This window comes from Gorilla gorilla, chromosome 4 (assembly GCF_029281585.2).
Source record: "Gorilla gorilla gorilla isolate KB3781 chromosome 4, NHGRI_mGorGor1-v2.1_pri, whole genome shotgun sequence".
Classification (NCBI taxonomy): Eukaryota; Metazoa; Chordata; class Mammalia; order Primates; family Hominidae; genus Gorilla; species Gorilla gorilla.
Window position 1 is genome coordinate 43113371 of NC_073228.2, and position 25463 is coordinate 43138833.

The 25463-nt window shown below is 50.2% G+C and overlaps 2 protein-coding genes and 2 non-coding genes across 4 annotated transcripts; 3 read left to right on the forward strand and 1 right to left on the reverse strand.

Moving 5' to 3' along the window:
• The first annotated feature begins 1807 nt into the window (after window positions 1–1807).
• GIP (gastric inhibitory polypeptide) lies at window positions 1808–12384 on the forward strand. The gene is made up of 6 exons (XM_004041410.5): window positions 1808–1887; window positions 3138–3244; window positions 6617–6787; window positions 9596–9688; window positions 10428–10529; window positions 12222–12384. The coding sequence occupies exons 2-6, from the start codon at window positions 3159–3161 to the stop codon at window positions 12229–12231; spliced, it is 462 nt and encodes a 153-aa protein (XP_004041458.3). The 5' UTR covers window positions 1808–1887; window positions 3138–3158; the 3' UTR covers window positions 12232–12384.
• A 1436-nt stretch (window positions 12385–13820) lies between these two features.
• LOC109026990 (large ribosomal subunit protein eL20) lies at window positions 13821–14433 on the reverse strand. Its single transcript, XM_019027782.4, has one exon. It carries the CDS (start codon window positions 14396–14398, stop codon window positions 13868–13870), a length of 531 nt encoding a protein of 176 aa, XP_018883327.2. The 5' UTR covers window positions 14399–14433; the 3' UTR covers window positions 13821–13867.
• A 405-nt stretch (window positions 14434–14838) lies between these two features.
• On the forward strand, window positions 14839–14942 carry LOC115934869 (small nucleolar RNA U13). The gene has a single exon (XR_004070607.1). It is a non-coding gene; the product is annotated as a small nucleolar RNA U13 (small nucleolar RNA).
• A 7131-nt stretch (window positions 14943–22073) lies between these two features.
• LOC115934891 (U1 spliceosomal RNA) lies at window positions 22074–22235 on the forward strand. The gene has a single exon (XR_004070626.1). It is a non-coding gene; the product is annotated as a U1 spliceosomal RNA (small nuclear RNA).
• The last annotated feature ends 3228 nt before the right edge of the window (window positions 22236–25463 follow it).

The following is a 25463-nucleotide window of genomic DNA, read 5'->3' on the forward strand; positions in this document are numbered from 1 at the left end:
AAGTACTTGGAGAAAGGCAAAGGGAGTATCCTAAGGAGTCTCCAGTCTGAGGGGGAGACACAGCCCTTAGCCTCAGAAAGCCTCAGTGTGCTGGGGGAACATCGCCTCCAGCTCTCATCCTCCTCTCAGAGAGCTCCCAGGCAGATCAGGGACAGAAAGCCCCTGCCTTGGAGTGGCTCCTGTATAATAGAGAGGCACAGCATAACTCCAGGGTCTTCACTCTGACAGAAGAGACAGGATGACATACTTCTCTTGTACAGGACAGTAGGACATATGAGGAGAGGGGCTCCTAAATCTCTATAGTTAAAGTTGTAACTACCCCACCCTCCTGTGAGCCCCTGAGGTACAAACATGTCTCTTTCTCCCGCTTTATCCTGCCCCTGAGCAGGAAGACAGCTTGAATGTATGTTCTCAGTTTATCCAGCTGTCCCTAGGAAACCCCGATCCTTCATGTTCCCTCAACATTCTTGAGCCCTTGGGACACCTCTCTAGATAATGTGATGGGGGCATTGCCACATCACCAAAGCCATGGGCCACTGTCCAGAGCTGGGATTCAGATGACTGTGGACCTACTCTCTCCCACCCAGAAGTAGCCTGTTGCCTTGTGGGAGTGTCCCCCTGCCAGTTAGTGCCACCCTACCCCAAGTCTGTCCTCACTACAAGTACCCTTTTTTATTTTTATTTTTATTTTTTGAGACAGAGTCTTGTTTTGTCACCCAGGCTGGAGTGCAGTGGCACGATCTTGGCTCACTACAACCTCTGCCTCCAGGTCCGGGTTCAAGTGATTCTCCTGCCTCAGGCTCCCGAGTAGCTGGGACTACAGGCACGTGCCACCATGCCTGGCTAATTTTTGTTTGTTTTTTGTTTGTTTGTTTGTTTGTTTGTTTTGAGATGGAGTCTCGCTCCGTTGCTCAGGCTGGAGGGCAGTGGCACCATCTCGGCTCACTGCAACCTCCGCCTGCCGGGTTCACGCCATTCTCCTGCCTCAGCCTCCCGAGTAGCTGGGACTACAGGCGCCCGCCAACATGCCCGGCTAATTTTTTGTATTTTTAGTACAGACGGGGTTTCACTGTGTTAGCCAGGATGGTCTCGATCTCCTGACCTCGTGATCCACCCGCCTCTGCCTCCCAAAGTGCTGGGATTACAGGCGAGTCACTGCGCCCGGCCCCCTTTCTTTTTTCTTTTCTTTTTTCTTTTTTGAGACAGAGTCTCTCCTTGTTGCCCATGCTGGAGTGCAGTGAACTCGATCTTGGCTCACTGCAACTTCTGCCTCCCAGGTTCAAGTGATTCTCTTGCCTCAACCTCCCGAGTAGCTGGGATTACAGCCGTGCACGACCAAGCCCGGCTAATTTTTGTATTTTTAGTAGAAACCGGGTTTCACCATGTTGGCCAGGCTGGTCTTGAACCCCTGACCTCAGGTGATCCACCTGTCTCGTCCTCCCAAGCGCTGGGATTACAGAGGTGATTCATCGTGCCTGGCTTACAAGTACCCCTTCTAACTGAGGGCAACTGTAAAGGAAGTAGGGCATAGAAGAATAGTAGTGGGCCCTGTGCCCAGAAGGGAGGAGGAGGAAGAAAAAAGGGGGTACTTAGGGTACCCTATGCACGGGCAGGCCCCAGACAGCAGCTGGAGATAGCCAAATGTTAATCACCAATTAGCACAGTTCAGGTGGAAAGGGCAACTCTATTACGTGTAAAATGGACTTAATGTGGCAGGAGCTGTGGGCTTAATTTCTTGAGATAAGATGCTTTTAGGCTAATCAGCAGGTCTATGCCTAATATAAAGGAGCTGGGGCATGATTTCTTCAGCAGGCACAGAAGGTCCAGAAATCAGGGGAAGGAGACCCCTATCTGTCCTTCTTCTGGAAGAGCTGGAAAGGAAGTCTGGTAAGAGAAGTGGAGACAGGGATGGATGAGATGACCCGAGAGCAGATGGATCTTGGCAACCCTGAGATGCTCAGCAGCCCTGGCATCTTAGTTTTCTCTTCCTCTATATGAGATGTGAGAAGATAGTCAGGTGCAGTGCCTCATGCCTGTAATCCCAATACTTTGGGAGCCGAGGTAGGAGGATCATTTGAGCACAGGAGTTCAAGACCAGTCTGGGCAATGGAGGGAAACTCGATCTCTACACATAATTTAAAAAATTAGCTGGGCATGGTGGTACATGCCTGCAGTCCTAGGTACTCGGGAGGGTGAAGTGAAAGGTTTGCCTGAGCCCAGGAGGTCGAGGCTGCAGTGAGCCACGATTGTGTCACTGCACTCCAACCCGGGTGACAGAGCGAAACCGTGTCTCAAAAAAAGAGAAAGAGAAATGAGAAGGTAGCGCTGATATTTCCTTTATTTATTTATTTAGAGATGGAGTCTCGCTCTGTCACCCGGCTGGAGTGCACTGGCACGATCTCGGCTCACTGCAACCTCTTCCTCCCAGGTTCAAGCTATTCTTGTGCCTCAGCCTCCTGAATAGCTGGGATCACAGGCACGCACCACCACACCTGGCTAATCTTTGTCTTTCATGTAGAGACAGGATTTCACCATATTGGCCAGGCTGGTCTCAAACGCCTGACCTCAAGTGATCCACCCACCTGGGCCTCCCAAAGTGCTGGGATTGCAGGCATGAGCCACTGCACCCAGCCTGGTCCATCTTTTGGTAAGGTTCCATGTCCCTTCTAGTCACTAACTCCAGTGCACAGCACCCCTCATCTTCCCCCATGGTGTTGCCCCAGGCTCTTAGAAAAGATCCAAACTGGCCAGGCGCGATGGCTCACGCCTGTTATCCCAGCACTTTGGGAGGCCCAGGTGGGCGGATCACAAGGTCAGGAGTTCGAGACCAGCCTGGCCAACATGGTGAAACCCTGTCTCTACTAAAAATACAAAAATTAGCCGGGAGTGGTGGCACATGCCTGTAGTCCAGGCTACTCAAGAGGCTGAGGCAGAAGAATGGCTTGAACCCAGGAGGTGGAGGTTGCAGTGAGCCAAGATTGCGCCACTGCACTCCCGCCTGGACGACAGAGCAAGACTCCATCTCAAAAAAAAAAAGGAAAAGAAAGTGGTCGAAACCTCAGGGCTTCGCCCCTCTCCAGCTTTCAGAACCCCTACTGGTTGCTCTCTCAACATGTCCTGGCTTTTTTCTGTCTTAGCTCAGGAAATAACCTTGGAAGATGGTGGCCACGAAGACCTTTGCTCCGCTGCTGCTGTCCCTGTTCCTGGCAGTGGGACTAGGAGAGAAGAAAGAGGGTCACTTCAGGTAGGAGTGGTGAGAGGAAAGGGATGGGGCAGAGGAGGGGTTAGGGGATGACAGGTTCTGGATTTGTTTCTAGGGGGAGATGAGAAAGGGAAGGAATCCAGGCTAAGAGGTAGGAAGCTCCAGGGAAATACCTGCCGGCAGTGTGAGTGCAAAGTGAGCACTGAGCCAGAGAGGATTTATTGTGTGCTGCTGTTACAGTGGGAGAGACTATGGTTAGATCTCTGGAGGGATTTCCTGGTGGTTAATTGTCCGAAGATGACAGAATCTCCCTTCCCAATAAATGTTTTATTCATTTATGCATGTTTGCTTCTTTCTTTTCTTTTTTTCTTTTTTATATTTTTGAGACAGGATCTTGCCCTGTCGCCCAGGCTGGAGTGCAGTGGCGTGATCACAGCTTACTGCAGCCTCTGCCTGCCATGCTCAAGCATCCTCCCATCTCAGCCTCCCGAGCAGCTAGGACCACAGGCGTGCACCACCACGCTCGGCTAGTTTTTGAATTTTTTGTAGAGATGAGGTTTTGCCATGTTGCCCAGGCTTATGAATGCATTCTTTTTTTTTTCTATTCTTTTCTTTTTCTTTTTTTTTTTTTTTGGGATGGAGTCTCGTCTTGTCACCCAGGCTGGAGTGTGGTGGCACAATCTTGGCTCACTGCAACCTCTGCCTCCTGGGTTCAAGCAATTTTCCCTGCCTCAGCTTACCGAGTAGCTGGGATTACAGGTGCCCACCACCACGCCCGGCTAATTTTTGTACTTTTAGTAGAGATGGGGTTTCACTATGTTGGTCAGGCTGGTCTCGAACTCCTGACCTTAGATGATCCATCTGCCTTGGCCTCCCAAAGCGCTGGGATTGAAGGCATGTAATCCTTGTGCCTGGCCTTTTTTTTTTTTTTTTTTTTTGAATTGGAGTCTCTCTCGCCCAGGCTGGAGTGCAGTGGTGCAGTCTTGGCTCACTGCAACCTCTGCCTCTCAGGTTCAAGCAATTCTCCTGCCTCAGCCTGGGATTACAGGTGCCTACCACCATGCCCAGCTAATTTTTTTGTATTTTTAGTAGAGACGGGGTTTTGCCATGTTGGCCAAGCTGGTCTTGAACTCCTGTCCTCAAATGATCCACCTGCCTCGGCTTCCCAAAGTGCTGGGATAACAGGTGTGAGCCACCATGCCCGGCCATTATGCATGCTTTCAATCAAATTTTAGAGAGGACCTCCTCTGTACCAGGCACAAGAGATGTATGTGAACATTGGTCCACAAATGCCCCTGCCTTCGTGAAGCACACAGACCCAAGGGGGAAATAGACCAAGAACTATATAGGCATGTTGCAAATCATCATGAGTACTGTATGGAAAAGCAGAGAATATGACCAGCGAATATAGCAGGGGGCTCTGACTGTGTTTTCAGGACCAAGAAATAACTTGTTTGAGTAGAGTTAGAGCTTTCTCAGGTGCAAGGACAAACCATATGCCCAAGTAAATTTGGCATATGTAATTTGTAAATTTGAGGCACAGATGTCAGAACATGTACAAGGAAACAGTATCGTGTAGATGTTTCTTTCTTTTTTCTTTTTTTTGAAATAGAGTCTCGCTATGTCACCCAGGCTGGAGTGCACTGGTGCGATCTTGGCTCACTGCAACCTCCGCCTCCTGGGTTCAAGCAATTCTCTGCTTTAGCCTCCCAAGCAGCTGGGATTACAGGCACCCGCCACCACGCCCGGCTAACTTTTGTATTTTTAGTAGAGATAGGGTTTCACCATCTTGGCCATGCTGGTCTTGAACTCCTGACCTCGTGATCCACCTGCTTGGACCTCCCAAAGTGCTAGGATTACAGGCGTGAGCCACTGCGCCTGGCCTGTATCATGTAGATGTTAAGAACATAGATCTGAGCCCAGATGGCCTGGGGTAAATCCTGGATCTGTTACCTATACGGAGTGGCAGATAATAAGACAATAATAAGGTAATCTCTGCACCTTGGTTTCTCCATTCACAAAATGGGGATATAAATAGAACCTACCTCATAGGATGTTGTGAGGATGAAATTATTTTATGGATTCAAGGGCTTACACAGTGCTTCTCAGTGCTTCTCAGAGCTTTCATATGAGTTGACTATTGTTATGGAATGTGAACCAAGGAATTGAATCAGGAAGGGCCAGGGCAGGAGGAATAAAGGAGGGAATTGTGTGACTCAGTCTTTTCAGATGAGGGGACCCCGATCCCTTTTTTTTTTTTTTTTTGAGATGGAGTCTCCCTTTGTCACCTAGGCTGGAGTGCAGTGGCGCGATCTCCTATTACTGCAAGCAGCGCCTCCTGGGTTCACACCATTCTCCTGCCTCAGCCTCCCAAGTAGGTGGGACTATAGGCGCCCGCCACCACGCCTAGCTAATTTTTTTGTATTTTTAGTAGAGACGGGGTTTCACCATGTTAGCCAGGATGGTCTCAATCTCCTGACCTTGTGATCCACCCGCCTTGGCCTCCCAAAGTGCTGGGATTACAGGCGTGAGCCACCGCGCCCAGCCTTTTTTATTTTATTTTATTTTTTTTTATTGAGACGAAGTTTCGCTCTTGTTCCCCAGGCTGGAGTGCAATGGCACGATTTCAGCTCACTGCAACCTCCACCTCCCAGGTTCAAGTGATTTTCCTGCCTCAGCCTCCTGAGTAGCTGGGATTACAGGCATGTGCCACCACGCCTGGCTAATTTTTTTTTTTTTTTTTTTTTGAGACGGAGTCTCGCTCTGTCGCCCAGGCTGGAGTGCAGTGGTGCAATCTCAGCTCACTACAAGCTCCGCCTCCCGGGTTCACGCCATTCTCCTGCCTCAGCCTCCCGAGTAGCTGGGACTACAGGCGCCCGCCACCATGCCTGGCTAATTTTTTGTATTTTTAGTAGAGACGGGGTTTCACTGTGTTAGCCAGGATGGTCTCGATCTCCTGACCTTGTGATCCGCCCGCCTCGGCCTCCCAAAGTGCTGGGATTACAGGCGTGAGCCACCACGCCCTGCCAACGCCTGGCTAATTTTTGTATTTTTAGTAGAGACGGGATTTCTCCATGTTGGTCAGGCTGGTCTCGATCCCGACCTCAGGTGATCCGCCTGCCTTGGCCTCCCAAAGTGCTGGGATTACAGGCATGAGCCACCGCGCCTGGCCCCCTGATCTCTTTTTGCCCAGAATCCAGAGCCACACACACTGAGGCTGCAGGAAGTGGGCCCTGGAGCTGAAGATAAAGCCTGGGGTGGGATGGGGTGGGGTGGGGGAGTGGATCCACAGGAGTCTCCATAAAAACGGACTGGTTTGTTTTCAAATGTCTGCCTCCTGTTAGTGACAGTCATTTACCCTAGCATTGTGATTCTCCCCCCATCTCTGCCCCTTCTCCGCACCCTTGTTTCCAGCGCTCTCCCCTCCCTGCCTGTTGGATCTCATGCTAAGGTGAGCAGCCCTCAACCTCGAGGCCCCAGGTACGCGGAAGGGACTTTCATCAGTGACTACAGTATTGCCATGGACAAGATTCACCAACAAGACTTTGTGAACTGGCTGCTGGCCCAAAAGGGGAAGAAGAATGAGTGAGTCGCTGCTTACACTCCTCCTGTTCCCTGTGCCGGGCTCTGCCTTCCTACCTTCAGAGGAGGCCACCTGCTGTGGCCACACAGGCCACGTGATGCACAACCCCAGGTGGCACCTTTCTTTTTCTTTTTTCTTTTTTTTTGAGACGGAGTCTCACTCTGTCGCCCAGGCTGGAGTGCAGTGGCACGATCTGGGCTCACTGCAAGCTCCGCCTCCCGGGTTCACGCCATTCTCCTGCCTCAGCCTCCTGAGTAGCTGGGACTACAGGCGACTGCCACCACGCCCGGCTAATTTTTTTTTTTTTTGTATTTTCAGTAGATACGGGGTTTCACCGTGTTAGCTAGGATGGTCTCGATCTGACCTCGTGATCCACCCGCCTCGGCCTCCCAAGTGCTGGGATTACAGGCGTGAGCCACCATGCCCGGCCTCTCTCTCTTTTTTTTTTTTTTTTGTGAGACAGAGTTTTGCTCTTGTTGCCCAGGCTGGAGTGCAATGGCGCGATCTTGGCTCACTGCAACCTCCACCCTCCACCTCCTGGATTCAAGCGATTCCCCTGCCTCAGCCTCCCAAGTAGCTAGGATTACAGGCATGCGCCACCACGCCTGGCTAATTTTGTATTTTTTTTTTTTATTTTGAGACGAAGTCTAGCTCTGTTGCCCAGGCTGGAGTGCAGTGGCTCGATCTTGGCTCACTGCAACTTCCGCCTCCCGGGTTCAAGCGATTCTTATGCCTCAGCCTCCTGAGTAGCTGGGACTACAGGCACGTGCCACCATACCTGGCTAATTTTTTTTTTTTTTTTTGTATTTTCAGTAGAGACGGGGTTTCACCATGTTGACCAGTCTGGTTCTCAAACTCCTGACCTCGTGATCCGCCCACCTCAGCCTCCCAAAGTGCTGGGATTATAGGCATGAGCCACTGCACCTGGACTAATTTTGTATTTTTAGTAGAGACGGGGTTCCATGTTGGTCAGGCTGGTCTCGAACTCCTGACCTCAGGTGATCCACCTGCCTTGGCCTCCCAAAGTGCTGGGATTACAGGCGTGAGCCACCACACCCAGCCTGGGTGGCACCTTTCACCAGGCAAGGATGGGGAGTCAGACATGGTAGCTCTGGCCAGGACCCTGACTTGGGCACCAGTCTAGGCTAGGGGTAGGGACCAGGGCTATTCCCTAATCCTTTACTTCTTTTTTTTTTTTCCTTCTTTTTTTTTTTTTTTTTTTTTTTTGAGACGGAGTCTTGCTCTGTCACCCAGGCTGGAGTGCAGTGGCACGATCTTGGCTCACTGCAAGCTCCGCCTCCCGGGTTCATGTCATTCTCCTGCCTCAGCCTCCTGAGTAGCTGGGACTACAGGTGCCCGCCACCATGCACGGCTAATTTTTTTGCATTTTTTTAGTAGAGACGGGGTTTCACCGTGTTGGCCAGGATGGTCTCGATCTCCTGACCTCGTGATCTGCCCTCCTCGGCCTCCCAAAGTGCTAGGATTACAGGCGTGAGCCACCGTGCCCAGCCTCCCTTCTTTTTTTGGGACAGGATCTCTCTCTGTCACCTAGGCTGGAGTGCAGTGGCACCATCATGGCTCACTGCAGCCTTGACCTCCTGGGCTCAAGCAATCCTCCCACCTCAGCCTCCCGAGTAGCTGTGACTACAGCCTCACACCACCATGCCCGACTAATTTTTAAAATTATTTGTAGAGACAGAGTCTTACTATGTTGCCCAGACTGGTCTCAAACTCCTGGGCTTAAGTGATCCACTCGCCTTGGCCTCCCAAAGTGCTGGGATTACAAGTGTGAGCCACTGTGTTGGCCCTAATCCTTTACTTCAAAGGGGAGGAGTCAGAAGATGTATGGGAGCTCAGAGAGGATCCCCAGGGGTCTGAGAATGAAGCAAGGGAGAGACAAGCTCCTTCTAATGACTGCTTGCTTGGCGGTGGCCACTTTAGACTTTGAAAACAGGATTGGCTAGGGCCAGGCCCAGTAGCTCACACCTGTAATCCCAGCACTTTGGGAGGCTGAGGCGGGCAAATCACGAGGTCAGGAGATTGAGGCCCTCCTGGCCAACATGGTGAAATCCCGTCTCTACGAAAAATACAAAGATTAGCTGGGTGTGGTGGCACGTGCCTGTAATTCCAGCTACTCAGGAGGCTGAGGCATGAGAATTGCTTGAACCCTGGAGGCGGACGTTGCAGTGAGCTGAGATTGCACCACTGCACCCCAGCCTGGCAACAGAGCGAGACTCCGTCTCAAAAAAAGAGGAAAGAAAATAGGATTGGCTGTTCATGGTGGCTCACACCTGTAATCCCAGCACTTTGGGAGGCCCAGGTAGGTGGATTGTTTGAGCTCACGAGTTCATTCGAGAACAGCCTGGGCAACATGGCAAACAAAAAGTACAAAAATCAGCTGGGTGTGGTGATGCCTGCCTGTAGTTTTAGCCACTCGGGAGGCTGAGATGGGAAGATGGCTTGAGCCTGGGAGGCAGAGGTTGCAGTGAGCTGAGATGGTGCCCCTGCACTCCAGCCTGGGCAATACAGCCAGACCCTGTCTCTCACACACACACCAAAAAAAATGAAGAGAAGATTAACTGTCCTCGTCCTTCTCCCTGCTCTATGCCAAGTCTCTTTCCCCGCCCTCTCTGGTCAGCACGGTAGATTCTGAAAAGCTGTTCACTGGTGGAGGCAGCTGAAGACCACTGTTAGGTGGGGTTGAGTGGAAAAAGGTACCCTCTGCTTTTGGGGTTCAGGTATTAAAAGATTCAAGTGTCCCTAGACTGGAGTCTCCGCAGCTTGCCACTCTCTAATCTTCATCTTCCCAGCTGGAAACACAACATCACCCAGAGGGAGGCTCAGGCGCTGGAGCTGGCCAGTCAAGCTAATAGGAAGGAGGAGGAGGCAGTGGAGCCACAGAGGTGAGTCAGGGCGCAGAGGGAAGGGAGGGAGCCAAGCCTCCTGCCCCGCCCCCACCTCTTTGTTCCCTCTCCCTGACCCCAGAGCAGAGCAAGGACCTGAGATAAGCATCCTCTTCCTCTCAGAGTTCAAAGAGGGGTCTTCATTGAGCAAACTCCTGGAGGTCAGCCCAAGCTTAAGGAAGAAGCCTTGGAGGAATGGGAGGGGTGCTAGGAGGGGTTTCAGGGACAGGGTTTCTAATATTGATGACTTCATGCACAGCACAGTCACTGAGTCAGGAGAAGGGCAGGAAAGAAGAGACCTCAGGTCCTGGCCTCACCACCTCTCTCTGCCAAACCTCGGGAAGGCTGTTTGTGAAAGAGCGGGGGATCTTCCCAGGCCCACTCCCCTGAAATCAGTTATCCCCTCTCTGAATGGCACAGGTCATTTCAAAGAGTGAATGTGCCCAAAGTACTCTCTGCATTCTGGAACACTGGCAGAGGTGGATGGGCAGAATATCTCATACCAGAATTCTGTTTGACTCTCCCTGTATGAAGAGTCCATATTCCCCAGGCAGGCAGCGCTGGGTGGGGCTGGCAGAAAGGAGGCTCCAGATCTCAGAGCTGAGCCAACGGAGAGGCAGCTGTGTTGGCTCCCTCCCCCCATCCGCGGCTGCCCCTCAGTGGTGGCCCCAACCCTGTATTTACCCTCTCTGGGCGAGGCTCAGGCTAAAATAGTTAGCCAGAGACTGTTCCCTTGCAGCTCCCCAGCCAAGAACCCCAGCGATGAAGATTTGCTGCGGGACTTGCTGATTCAAGAGCTGTTGGCCTGCTTGGTGGATCAGACAAACCTCTGCAGGCTCAGGTAGGGGAGTGTGGTGTTGCACAGCGGTTCTCACTTCAGCTTGGGCATCAGACATGGATTCAGATCTTTGCCCCTCCACATGCTGGCTGATTACATAGCCTTTCTGAACCTCAGTGTTTTCACTAAAATCAGAGGTATAGAATCATTTCACGGGATTGTTGTCAGCTTTAAGTAAGAGAATGCAAGTGGAAAAATACAAAGAAAAAAAAAAGAAAAAAAAAGACAATTCAAGTGGAGACCTGAGGGCCATCTTTGAGGAGTAATAGAGCTCGGCAAGGTTAGCAGCTCTGATTACTATTTGTTCTTCTTCCTCACTCTTCCAGGCGAGGTGATGCTGTCCCCTGCTTATCCCTACCTGCCTGTCTCTACCTACCGAGAGCCCATCCTGTGTCCCGCCTGTCCCTACCCACCGAGCTGAGCCCATCCTGTGCCCCGCCTGTCCCTACCCACCGAGCTGAGCCCATCCTGTGGCCCGCCTGTCCCTACCCACCGAGCTGAGCCCATCCTGTGGCCCGCCTGTCCCTACCCACCGAGCTGAGCCCATCCTGTGGCCCGCCTGTCCGTACCCACCGAGCTGAGCCCATCCTGTGGCCTGCCTGTCCGTACACACAGAGCTGAGCCCATCCTGTGGCCTGCCAATCCCCAATCCTACCCACCAAGCTGAGCCTATCCTGTTCTCAGCTTTCCGTCTGTACCCTTGGGCTATGGCACCTTCCTGGTGATGGGAAACTACATAGTTGGAGGCATGTTTCCTTTCTCTGTGGCCACTGCTGGCTTCAACGGTCTCTTGAATCCCCCTCATCAGCTAGAAAATTCTTCAGTCCATTCCTTATGTCCCAGAATCGAGGCACTAAATATTATGAAGAGACCTGTCCACCTAAAGGGTGAGACAGGACCCTCATGATGCAGACACAGAGGCACGGAAACCAAAACACTTCAGACATTGATGCTGAGCAGCTAGGGAGGGATTGAGGGAGCAAATCTGGGACAGGAACCTCAGGAGGGGAAGAAGGGACAGGAGTGTGAGCAGATCCATGGAGAAGAGGGTGTAAGAAAATCTCCGTAAGAAGGTGGATATTGTGAATTATTTTGATTACTTATCATTAAAATGGTGATTTGATGGGGCAAAGGTGGGAGAATTGCTTGAGGCCAGGAGTTCAAGACTGCAGTGATCTATGATCACATCTGTAAACAGTCACTGCACTCCAGCTTGGGCACCACAGTGAGACTGTCTCTTAAAAAATAAGTAAAATGAGGCCGGGTACGGTGGCTCATGCCTGTAATCCCAGCACTTTGGGAGGCCGAGGAGGGTGGATCACGAGGTCAGGAGATCGAGACCATCCTGGCTAACACAGTGAAACCCTGTCTCTATTAAAAATACAAAAAATTAGCCGGGCGTGGAGGCGGGCGCCTGTAGTCCCAGCTACTCGGGAGGCTGAGGCAGGAGAATGGCGTGAACCCAGGAGGTGGAGCTTGCAGTGAGCCGAGATCCCGCCACTGCACTCCAGCCTGGGCGACAGAGGGAGACTCCGTCTCAAAAAAAAAAAAAAAAGTAAATTGATAAAAATTAAAATATTTAAAAAGGTGATTTGAAGGTAGGAGGGGTTCAACAATGGTTGGGTCCCAGGATAAATGTGCTTGGCCGACTCCAAGTCCATAACAACCTTCCTCTCCTTTCCCCACTCTCCCCAGGTCTGGGTGACTCTGACCACACCCAGCTCAGGACTGGATTCTGCCCTTCACTTAGCACCTGCCTCAGCCCCACTCCAGAATAGCCAAGAGAACCCAAACCAATAAAGTTTACGCTAAGTCGAGCCCATTGTGAAAATTTATTAAAATGACTACTGAGCACTAACAGGGCATGTTTGTCTTTGTGTATCTCTGTGTGTGGGCACCACCCAATGGAAAGGAAATATGGTCTGGGCATGGTGGCGTATGCCTGTAATCCCAGTACTCTGGGAGGCTGAGTCTGGAGGATTCGCTTAACCCCAGAAGTTCGAGACTAACCTGGGTAACAGAGTGAGACCCCATCTTTTTTTTTTTTTTTTGAGATGGAGTCGCACTCTGTCGTCCAGGCTGGAGTGCAATGGTGCAATCTCTGCTCACTGCAACCTCTGCCTCCTGGGTTCAAGTGATTCTCCTGCCTCAGCCTCCCGAGTAGCTGGGATTACAGGTGCCCACCACCACACCTGGCTAAATTTTTTTTTTTTTTTTTTGAGATGGAGTCTTGCTTTTGTTACCCAGGCTGGATGGAGTGCAATGGCGAGATCTCAGCTCACTGCAGCCTCCGCCTCCCAGGTTCAATTGATTCTTTTGCCTCAGCCTCCCGAGTAGCTGGGATTACAAGCATGCGCCACCATGCCCGGCTAATTTTGTATTTTTAGTAGAGATGGGGTTTCTCCATGTTGGTCAGGCTGGTCTCGAACTCCCGACCTCAAGTGATCCGCCTGCCTCTGTCTCCCAAAGTGCTGGGATTAAAGGCATGAGCCACTGCGCTAGGCCTAATTTTTTATTTTTAGTAGAGATGAGGTTTCGCCATGTTGGCCAGGCTGGTCTTGAACTCTTGGCCTCAGGTGATGCGCCTGCCTCGGCCTCCCAAAGTGCTGGCATTATAGGCATGAGCCATTGTACCTGCCTGAGACCCCGTCTTTAAAATAAAAAATAAAAAGAGGGCCGGGTATGGTGGCGGAAGCCTGTCATCCCAACAATTTGGGAGCTTGAGGTGGGCAGATCACCTGAGGTCAGGAGTTTGAGACCAGCCTGGCCAACATGGCAAAACCTCGTCTCTACTAAATATACAAAAATTAGCTGGGCATGATGACAGGCACCTGTAGTCCCAGCTACTCAGGAGGCTGAGGCAGGAGAATCGCTTTGACCCAGGAGGCGGAGGTTGCAGTGAGCTGAGATTGTGCCACTGCACTCCAACCTGGGTAACACAGCAAGACTCTGTCACACACAAAAAAAGAAAAGAAAAGGATCATTTGAGGTCAGGAATTTGAGACCAGCCTGGCCAACATGGTGAAACCCTGTCTTTACTAAAAATACAAAAAAAAAAAAAAAAAAAAAAAGAACCAGGCGTGGTGGTGCACGCTTGTAATCCCAGCTAATCGAGAGGTTGAAACATGAGAATCGTTTGAACCCAGGAAGCAGAGGTTGCAGTGAGCTGAGATCACACCACTGCACTACATCCAGCCTGGGTGACAAAGTGAGACCCTGTGTCCAAAAAAAAAAAAAAGAAAAAAAGAAGAAAAGGAAATATGGGTTTTTTTTGTTTGTTTGTTTTTCCACCGGGGCGTTCCTGAGTTTATTTGGGGCACACCCGGGCGAGGGCCCTGCACCTAGAAGAAGGTGTTGGGCCTCTTGGTGGTGAAGCGTGGCTTGTGCTGACGGCGCAGGACCCGGTGGGGCAGTGGGAACTTGATCTTGGAGTCGTGGAACTGCTTGACAGCCGGCCGGCGGCACTTGCTGGCCGCGATCTCCTCCACCTTCATGATCTGAATGGAGTGGGCTCGGGCGCGGTGCCGGGCACCCATGTCTCGGTAGCACTGGGTGACAGCGCCTGCGGTGGTCAGGTCCCGGTATTCCCGGTACATGTTGTGGGTGCCGCTCCGGGAGTCATAGCGCAGCCAGATCCCGAAGTTCTTCACCCGCAGCGGGGACTTCTCAAACACCTGCCCACAGTAGACAATCTCCCCTGAAGGCTTCTTTATCTTCTTTAACTGAGATACAAAGTACCAGAAGCGGGACTTGGCGACGACATGATTAGGCGCAAAGATTCGCATGCGGTAGAGGGGCGGCGTGTGGCATTTGGGGGTGGGCAGGCAGCGACCCACTACCTTGTACTCTCGTAGCGTGCCCGAGGCCTTCATGGCGTGCTCTCCGCGTTCACCGCCACCCGCAAAAGCGGAAATATGGTTTTTACTTGCATCTGTTAATTCACCTATTTATTCTACAAACACTTATTGGAAAGTTAATATTGGCAGGGCTGTGCTAAACACTGTATATACAGCAATGAAGAAAATGGACACAATCCTTGCCCCCGAAGAGCTTAAAGTCTGGTGACAAAGAAAGACCTCTAGTTTTTTTGTGGTTTTGTTTGTTTTACTGGGAGAGTCTTGCTGTGTTACCCATGCTGGGGTACAGTGCTGTAATCATAGCTCACTGCAACCCCGAGCTCCTGGGCTTAAGCGATCTTGCCACTTCAGCCTCCCGAGTAGCTGGGAGAAGTTGGGACTACAGGCATGTGCCGCCACGCCCAATTAACCAAAAAAGAAAAAAAATCTGTGTAGAGAAAAGGTCTGATCCTCTGATCCTTTTGTAGTGCATGAGTGTGATGATTGGGTGTTCACGGGCATGTGTTCGATGTGCCACCCTTGAACCTTGTTACAATGTTGGCTCATTACCCTTCTGACATGAAGAAAAGAAAAAAAAGATAGAAAAAAGGAGTCTCGGCTGGACCTGGTGGCTCACGCCTGTAATCCCAGCACTTTGGGAGGCGGAGGTGGGCAGATCACCTGAGGTCAGGAGTTTGAGACCAGCCTGGCCAACATGGCGAAACCCCATCTCTACAAAAATACAAAAAAATATTAGCCAGGCATGATAGTGGGTGCCTGTAATCCCTGCTACTCAGGAGGCTGAGGCGGGAGAATCACTTGAACCCAGGAGGCGGAGGTTGCAGTGAGCCAAGATTGCGCCATTGCACTCCAGCCTGGGTGACACAGCGAGACTCGTCTCAAAAAAAAAAAAAAACCGGGTGCAGTGGCTAACGCCTGTAATCCCAGCACTTTGGGAGGCCAAGGCAGGCAGATCACAAGGTCAGGAGATCGAGACTATCCTGGCTAACACGGTGAAACCCCGTTTCTACTAAAAAAAAATACAAAAACAAAATTAGCCAGGCGTGGTGGCTGGCGCCTGTAGTCCCACCTACTCGGGAGGCTGCGGCGGGAGAATGGCGTGAACCCGGGAGGCGGAGCTTGCAGTGAGCAGAGATTGTGCCACTGCACTCCAGCCTAGGCGACAGAGCAAGACCCCATCTCACAAAAAAATAAGAAGAAAAAAGAGGCCGGGCGTGGTGACTCACGCCTGTAATCACAGCACTTTGGGAGGCCGAGACGGGTGGATCACGAGGTCAGGAGATCGAGACCATCCTGGCTAACACGGTGAAACCCCGTCTCTACTAAAAATACAAAAAAATTAGCCGGGCATGGTGGCAGGCGCCTGTAGTCCCGGCTACTCGGGAGGCTGAGGCAGGAGAATGGCGTGAACCCGGGAGGTGGAGCTTGCGGTGAGCCGAGATCGCGCCACTGCACTCCAGCCTGGGAGACAGAGCAAGACTCCGTCTCAAAAAAAAAGAAAAAAGAAAAAAAGAAAAAGAAAAAAGGAGTCTCCCTATCTGGCTCAGAATGGTCCTGAACATCTGGGCTCAAGCGATCCTCCCGCCTTGGTCTCCCAAAGTGTTAGGATTATGGGGTGTGGGCTGCTGTACCAGGCCCAGACTTTAATTTTTATATTTATTTACTTATTTAAAAGATCCTTGAGTCATAAAGACCTTCCTTCATTTTTGTTTTTTTTTTTAAACTGAATCTCGCTCTTGTTACCCAGGCTGGAGTGCAATGGCGCAATCTCGGCTCACTGCAACCTCCGCCTCCTGGGTTCAAGTAATTCTCCTGCCTCAGCCTCACAAGTAGCTGGGATTACAAGTGTGCACCGCCATGCCCGGCTAATTTTTGTAGTTTTAGTAGAGACAGTTTTCACCATTTGGCCAGGCTGGTCTTGAACTCCTGACCTCAAGTAATTGGCTTGCTTCAGCCTCCCAAAAAGGCTTTAAATGAACCACTGTATTACAGCCTGGGTGGGAGAGCAAGACTCCGTGTCAAAAAATAAAATAAAATAAAATAAAATAAATAAATAAAATAAAATAAAATCAGGGAGTGAATGGCCGGGCATGGTGGCTCACGCCTGTAATCCCAGCACTTTGGGTAGCCAAGGTGGGTGGATCACTTGAGGCCAGGAGTTCAAGATGGCAAAATCCCATCCCTACTAAAAACACAGAAAATTAGCTGGGTGTGGTGGCATATGCCTGTACTCCCAGCTACTTGGGAGGCTGAGGCAGGAGAATCGCTTGAACCCGGGAGGCAGAGGTTGCAGTGAGCTGAGATTGCAGCACTACACTACAGCCTGGGTGACAGAGTGAGACTCCATCTCAAAAAAAAAAGTATATATATATATATATATATATATATATATATCACGGAGTGGGTTTCTTGCTCCAATCAGAGCACCGTCCTATCTTCACTGCTCCTTATCCTCTGCTCTGGGAGGTCCACGTAACTGTGCTGCAGCTTCTGTCACTCTGTGACCTGCAGATATTGGGAGATCCATAGCTAAGACACCAGGACACCCCGGAAGCCGGGAAAGCAACACCTTGATGCCTTGTGTATGCTTCTCCAATCCAGAGTATGGGCCATCAACCCGCAAAAGATACAAAGCCCAGGACCAGCTGTAAAGCTCCTAAAGTCACTTGGCCAGGTTTCATTGTTTGTATTGTTGGTGTGGCCTCTGCTAACAAGCATAAAACAAATTAATGCAACCTGTCCACCCATGCCATGGAAATGACTGCAGCGCCCCCTTCTCTACAGGCTGAGGAACCATCGTGAAAGAGGTGGGTGCATGAGATTGTATGAGCCAGATTAGATGAGTGGAGTGTGGTCAAGAGAGGGACTTTATTTTAAATCCTAATCTGACATGTAATTTCTGATTTACCCAGAAGTGCCTCCAAAATGTCTACTTGATGTATTATGCTTTCTGTAGAACACTTATTCACTGTAAGTTTCCTCCAAAACAACCCTTGATGCTGTTGCAGAAATCATAGGCTGTGAAGCTTGTAAACGCCTCCACGTTACTTCCAGAGCATTTATACTTTTCCCCAGGATATAAGCCCTGGGTCTGGGGGTTGTTTTGTGGAGATCTACCCATCTTGCCGCCACCCAAGACCACCCTTCTGTCTGTAAGTTACCTAATAAATTACCTAAAACCAAAATTAATAAATAAGATCAAATCAGGGAGAGAGTGGCAACCAGATTGGCCCAAGGTCTGGCTGTGAACAAAATGGGGAGAGCGCAAGACAATGGGAGGGGTAGGATTGTGCCTCAAGGCATTCTGCTAACCAAACAAAACTCCTTTTTTTTTGGAGACAGAGTCTTGCTGTGTCACCCAGCCTACTTTAAATTTTCTTTTTTCTTTTATTTTTATTTTTTATTTTTTTTGAGACAGAGTCTCGCTCTGTCGGCCAGGCTGGAGTGCAGTGGCAAGATCTCAGCTCACTGCAACCTCTACCTCCCGGGCTCAAGCAATTCCCCTGCCTCAGCCTCCCAAGTAGCTGGGATTACAGGCGTGTGCCACCACGCCCAGCTAATTTTTGTATTTTTAGTACAGACGGGGTTTCACCATTTTGGCCAGGCTGGTCTCGAACTCCTGACCTCAGGTAATCCGCCCGCCTCGGCCTCCCAAAGTGCTGGGATTACAGGTGTGAGCCATGGCGCCCAGCCAAATTTACTTTTAAAAAAAAATTTTCAACTTTTATTTTAGATACAGATATTTATGTGCAGATTTGTTAAACTGGAACATTGCATGATGCTGGGGTTTGGAGTACGGGTCCTGTCACCCTGGCAGTGAGCATAGAGCCCAATAGGTAGTTTTGTAGGCTTTTTAAGGCTTTTAATTTTCTGCCTCATAGAGGCAGTGCAGTGCATGGTTAATAACAATTATTATATTATCATTTTTTAAAGGGTTATGATAAGGCTTTAAATGAGATCATCATGATAAAAAAAAAAAAGGAAGACAATGTTTACAAAATGCTTAGCACAATGCCGAGCCCATAGTAAGAACATTGTACAAATGGGAAAAAGCTAACTTCTTTTTTTAGAGTTGGGGGTTTCCCTCCGTTGCCTAGGCTACAGTGCAGTGGTGTGATCATGGCTCACAGCAGCCTCAAACTCCTGGGCTGGAGATCTTCCTGCCTCAGTACTCCACCCCCTTCTGCTCCGTGGCTGGAATTATATTAATAGGTGTGAGCCACCATGTCCAGCTCAAAACTAACTCTTTTTGATTCACTAACCTCCCCCGAAGACATCCAAGACCCCAGAAATGCAGATTCAAATTTCTCCCCCAGACAATCAGTTCTATCATGGAGAATCACTAAAATAAACCCTCTAAACAAAGGCTTGCTCTAAATTGTGTGTACAGATTCCAGGAGCTCCAGGAATTTAAAGGAATAGAAACCAAGAATGTCAGAGCTGAAAGAAACCTTAGAGGTCAACTGGAGGCTGAGTGCGGTGGCTCACGCCTGTAATCCCAGTATTTAGGGAGGCCAAGGTGAGAGGATGGCTTGAGCCCAGGAGATCAAGACCAGCCAGGGAAACAAAGCCAGAACTTGTCTCTACGACAATTTAAAAAAATTAACCAGGCATGGTGGCATGCATCTGTAGTCCCAGCTGCTTGAAAGGCTGAGGCCACAGGATCCCTTAAGCCCAGGAGTTCGAGGTTACAATGAGCTATGATGGCACCACTGCATTCCAGCCTGTGTGACATAGTGAGACCCTGTCTCCAAAAAAATAAATAAATAAAAATAAAAGACCATGTTCTAGCTGGGCGCAGTGTCTCGCGCCTGTAATCCCAGCACTTTGGGAGGCCGAGGCAGGTGGATCACCTGAGGTCAGGAGTTCGAGACCAGCCTAACCAACATGGAGAGACCCCATCTCTACTAAAAATGCAAAGTTAGCCAGGCATGGGGGCGCATGACTGTGGTCCCAGCTACTCAGGAGGCTGAGGCAGGAGAATCGCTTGGACCCAGGAGGCGGAGGTTGCGGTGAGCCGAGATTGCACCATTACACGCCAGCCTGGGCAACAAAAGCGAAACTCCGTGCCCCTCCCCCCAAAAAGACCATGTTCTTAGCCACCCTGCCACGAAGCCAATAAGTCACTTAAAGCAAACGAGGGATTCGGTAATGGTCAGCATTCAGTGATGTGCTGGAAGCAGGCGCAGTGGCGAGTGCCTTGTCCCATCTACTTGAGAGACTGAGGCAGGAGGATCACTTAAGCCGAGTTGTTCAAAGCTGTAGTGCCCTGTGATGGCACCTGTGAATAGCCACCGTACACCATCCTGGCAACATATCAAGCCCATGATCAGAGTATTTACACCATGGACATAGGCAAATGCTACAAATCAGGGTTCCCCTCTCCCAACCTGGCAAGGTAGTTGTTAAACCCTTACCAGGATATCACTGGTCAGCATATTTTCCCTAAAATTATAAAACGGTACAAATGTATCTGCATAGGAGGATGAGCATGTCTGCCTGAGTGTGGCTACACTCAGCGTAGCCACTGAGGTCCACTTCGTGCATCTAAGGGACTAGGCATAGCCAGGTGTGGTGGCAAGCCAGGCGTGGTGGCTAACGCCTGTAATCCCACACTTTGGGAAGCCAAGGCAGGTGGATCACCTGAGGTTAGGAGTTCAAGACCAGCCTGGCCAATGTGGTGAAAACTTGTCTCTACTAAAAAGCCAAAATTAGCCGGCCATGGTTGCGAGCGCCTGTAGTCCCAGCTACTTGGGAGGTTGAGGCAGGAGAATCTCTTGAACCCAGGAGGCAGAGGTTGCAGTAAGCTGAGATCACGCCACTGCACTCCAGCCTGGGCAACAGGAGCGAAACTCGGTTTCAAAAAAAAAAAAAGTCCAGGCACAGTGGCTCACGCCTGTAATCCCAGCACTCTGGGAGGCCGAGGCGGGCGGATCACCTGAGATCGGGAGTTTAAGACCAGCCTGACCACCATGGAGAAACCCCGTCTCTACTAAAAATACAAAAACTTGGCCAGGCTTGGTAGCACATGCCTGTAATCCCAGCTACTCCGGAGGCTGAGGTAGGAGAATAGCTTGAACCCAGGAGGCAGAAGTTGCAGTGAGCCAAGATCGCACCATTGCACTCCAGCCCAGGCAACAACAGCGAAACTCCATCACACACACACACAAAAAAGGGACTAGGCATGTGTGTATGCATTTGAAGGCATGAATTATTAAATCTAAGGTCTTCACTGTGAGCGAGCAGATCAGTGTGTATACCTTAGGGCACTGTATAATGAGTCAAAGAGTAAGGGAGGAAGCAGGTATATCTAGATGGTGTCAGTGAGTACCTATGGGACCAAGTTTTGTGTTTGGAAGTTATGTAGTTAAGACCTCATATGATGGCTGGGGGTGGGTGGCTCATGCATGGTATCTCAGCACTTTGGGAGGCCAAGGTGGGTGGATCACTTGACGTTGGGAGTTTGAAACCAGCCTGGCCAACATGGCGAAACCCTGTCTTTACTAAAAATACACAAATTAGCCAGGTGTGATGATGTGCGCTGTAGTCCCAGCTACCCGGGAGGCTAAGGCAGGAGAATTCCTTGAACCCGGGAGGCAGAGGTTGCAGTGAGCCGAGATCGTGCCATTGCACTCCAGCCTGGGCGACAGAGGAAGACTCTGTCTCAAAAAAAACAAAAAACAAAACAAAACAAAAGGCCGGGCGCAGTGGCTCACGCCTGTAATCCTAGCGCTTTGGGAGGCCGAGGCGGGCAGATTGCCTGAGCTCAGGAGTTCCAGACCAGCCTGGGTAACATGGTAAAACCTCGTCTTTACTAAAGCACAAAATATTAGCTGGGCATGGCAGCGTGCACCGTAGTCCCAGCTACGCAGGAGGCTGAGACAGGAGAATTGCTTGAACCCAGGAGGTGGAAGCTGCAGTGAGCCGAGATTGCGCCACTGCACTCCAGCCTGGGCGACAGAGCGAGATTCCGTCTCCAAAAAAACAAAAAAAAATTAGATTTGGCAGCTGGGCAAGATGGCTGACGCCTGTAATCCCAGCAGTTTGGGAGGCCAAGGCGGGTGGAACACTTGAGGTTAGGAGTTCAAGACCAGCCTGGCCAACAGGGGTGAAACCCTGTCTCTACTAAAACTACAGAAATTAGTCGGGCATGGTGGCATCTACTCGGAAGGCTGATGCAGGAGAATCGCTTAAACCCAGGAGGCGGAGATTGCAGTGAGCTGAGATTGTGCTACTGCACTCCAGCCTGGGCAACAAAGGGAAACTCCATCTAAAAAAAAAAAAAAAAAAAGCCAGACGCGGTGGCTTATGCCTGTAATCCCAGCACTTTGGGAGGCCAAGGTAGGCAGATCGCCAGAGATCGGGAGTTCGAGACTAGCCTGACCAACATGGAGAAGCCCCATCTCTACTAAAAATACAGAATTAGCTGGGTGTGATGGTGCATTCCTGTAATCCCAGCTACTTGGGCGGCTGAGGCAGGAGAACTGCTTGAATCCGGGAGGCAGAGGTTGCAGTGAGCTGAGATCGCGCCATTGCACTCCAGCCTGGGCAACAAGAGCAAAACACCATCTCAAAAAAAAAAAAAAAAAAAAAGAAGAGATAGATTTGGCTTCAAATAACAGGAAAACACAAAATAATAGTAGTGGCTTCAGTAAGACAGGACATTATTTCTCTTTCTCATAAACACTCAATACTTACCTGGCAGGGGAGATACCATGATCCTGAAGGTGGTTTTCCTAGGGCGAGGCTCATCCATTGCACTCCAGATGTGCCAACTCTTGCGATTTCCCCAAATGTGGGAAACTCGACTGGGTAATTTGTGGTAGCGGTGGACTGCGTTTGCGCTCTAGTAAAATTTAAAATAAAAATAAAAAAATAGGCTGGGCTCACGCCTATAATCCTACCACTTTGGGAGGCCAAGGCGGGCGGATTGCCTGAGCTCAGGAGTTCAAGACCAGCCTGGGCAACATGGTGAAACCCTGTCTCTACTAAAATACAAAAAAAAAAAAGCTGGGTATGGTGGCGTGCTCCTGTAGTCCTAGCTACTCGGGAGGCTGAGGCAGAATTGCTTGAACCCAAGAGGCAGAGGTTGCAGTGAGCCAAGATCGTGCCACTGCACTCTAGCCTGGCGACAGAGCGAGACTCTGTCTCAAAATAAATAAATAAATAAACACTCAGAGATTGGTGGCCTAGGGCTAGTATGACAGTCTGTTCTGTAAAATCCTTAGGGATCGAAGCTCATTGGACTCATGGTTCCACCATTCCTCTAGGTCCAAAATGGCATCTACATGTCTTGCCATCAACCTTTGCTCTCATCCTCTTTTTATCATTTTACTTGAAACCTTCCTAGTAAAATTCACCTTCGTGGTTTCACTGTGTTGATTCCAAAACTGTAACTCAGTCCAGCTCTTTTTATTTTTATTTTTTGAGGCGGGGTCTTGCTATATTGTCCAGGCTGGTCTTGAACTCCTGGCCCCAAGAGATCCTCCCAGGCCAGCTCTTTTTAAAAATTTATTTTAAAAACAGAGACAGGTCTTCATATGTTGTCCAGGCTGGTCTTGAACTCCTGGCCCCAAGAGATCCTCCCAGTCCAGCTCTTTTTAAAAATTTATTTTAAAAACAGAGACAGGTCTTCATATGTTGCCCAAGCTGGTCTCAAACTCCTGGGCTCAAGCAAGCCTCCTGCCTTGGCCTCCCAAAGTGTTGGGATTACAGGTGTGAACCACTGTGCCCAGCCAGCTCTTTTTTTTTTTTTTTTTTTTTTTTTTTGTGCGACAGATTTTCACTCTTGACGCCCAGCCTGGAGTGCAATGGCACAATCTCGGCTCATCGGAACCTCCATCTCCCGGGTTCAAGCGATTATCCTGCCTCAGCCTCCCGAGTAGCTAGGATTACAGGCATGCGCCACCATGCCCGGTGGCGCATTTTTAAAAATAAAAAAATATTTTAAAAAATTAGCCAGTGTCGTGGCATGAGCCTGTAGTCTCAGCTACTCGGGAGGCTGAGGCAGGAGGATCGCTTGAACCCAGGAGGCAGAGGCTGCAGTGAGCCGAGATCGCACCACTGCACTCCAGCCTGGGGGACAGAGTGAGGTTCTGTCTCAAAAAAACAAAAATACTCTATGCTTCATTATTTCGCCAATATTGTCTTCATTCTGTGGCCCCTTCTCTGAATGGCCCTACCATGTTACCCCAGGTAGAAAACTGAGCATCTCTCGTCCTTGTCCCACCCATGCCACCCTATTTGTTTTACCCTCTTTCTTTCCTTCCTTCCTTCCTTTCTGTTTTTTTTGTTGAGATGGAGTCTCACTCTGTCGCCCAAGCTGGAGTGCAGTGGCTCAATCTCGGCTCACTGCAAGCTCTACCTCCCAGGTTCACGCCATTCTCCTGCCTCAGCCTCCCGAGTAGCTGGGACTACAGGCGCCCGCCACCATGCCCAGCTAATTTTTTTGTATTTTTTTAGTAGAGATGGGGTTTCACCGCATTAGCCAGGATGGTCTCGATCTCCTGACCTCGTGGTCTGCCCGCCTCGGCCTCCCAAAGTGCTGGGATTACAGGCGTGAGCCACCGCGCCTGGTCTTTTTATTTTTTTTTTGAGACGGAGTCTCGCTCTGTCGCCCAGGCCTGAGGGCAGTAGCACAATCTTGGCTCACTGCAACCTCCGCCTCCCGGGTTCAAGCGATTCTTTTGTCTCAGCCTCCCGAGTAGCTGGGACTACGGGCTTGTGCCACCACAAAGACAGGGTTTCACCATATTGGCCAGGCTGGTCTTGAACTCCTGACCTCGTGATCCATCCACCTCGGCCTCCCAAAGTGCTGGGATTACAGGAGTGAGCCACCGCGCCTGGCCTCACTCTACTTTCTTAATATCTCTTGGATTTGTCCCATTCTCGCTTTCCTTATTGCCACTGTCTTTGTTCTGGCCCTCATCATTTCTAGTTTGGATTGCTACAACTGAGATGAATTAAATCCAGGCTGCCACTGAGGCAGGAAAATAGGGTCTAGAGGCAGGCAACACACTTCAGCTATGAGAGGAAATATCCTTTTCATAGGGCATACACTGAGTAAATGGGACTTTGTAACTTTACTTCATCCTTTTCATTTACATAGGGCGTGTGTACCCCAGGTAGAGGGCATTTAAATTCACAAAAAACTCTGTAACAGAACCTTTGAGCCCCTATGCTTGGGCCCGCTCCCACGCTGTAGAGTTTTCTTTTTTTTTTCTTGAGACGGAGTTTCGCTCTTGTTGCCCAGGCTGGAGTGCAATGGCGCAATCTCGGCTCACCGCAACCTCCTCCTCCTGGGTTCAAGCGATTCTCCTGCCTCAGCCTCCCGAGTAGCTGGGATTACAGGCATGTGCCAGCACGCCTGGCTAATTCTGTATTTTTAGTAGAGATGGGGTTTCTCCATGTTGGTCAGCCTGGTCTTGAACTCCCGACCTCAGGTGATCCATCCGCCTGGGCCTCCCAAATTGCTGGGATTACAGGCATGAGCCACCACGCCCAGCTGAGTTTTCTTTTTTCTTTGCTTTTTTTTTTTTTTTTTTTGAGATGGAGTTTCCTTCTGTTGCCCAGGCTGGAGTGTAATGGTGCGGTCTTGGCTCACTGCAACCTCGGCCTCCCGGGTTGAAGTGATTCTCCTGCCTCAGCCTCTCAAGTAGCTGGGATTACAGGTGTGTGCCAACACATCTGTCTACTTTTGCATTTTTTTTAGTAGATAAAGGGTTTTACCATGTTGGCCAGGCTGGTCTGGAACTCCTGACCTCAAGTGATCCACCTGGGTCAGCCTCCCAAAGTGCTGGGATTACAGGCGTGAGCCACCGCGCCCGTGCTACTTTCATTTTCAATAAATCCCTTAATTCCTTCCTTGCTTTGTTTGTGCGTTTTGTCCAGTTGTTTGTGCAAAACCCCAAGAACCTGGAACACCCTCTACCGTTAACATATTTTGGCGAGCCAGCCAGGAGGAAAATGTAAGCCCAAAGTTTGGGATTTATTTTCCCCCTTTTTCCTTTTCCTTTCTACTCCATAAAGGGGAATCTCTCCCTCTCTCTGTCTTCCTTTCCAACCCGGGACCGTTGGTGGG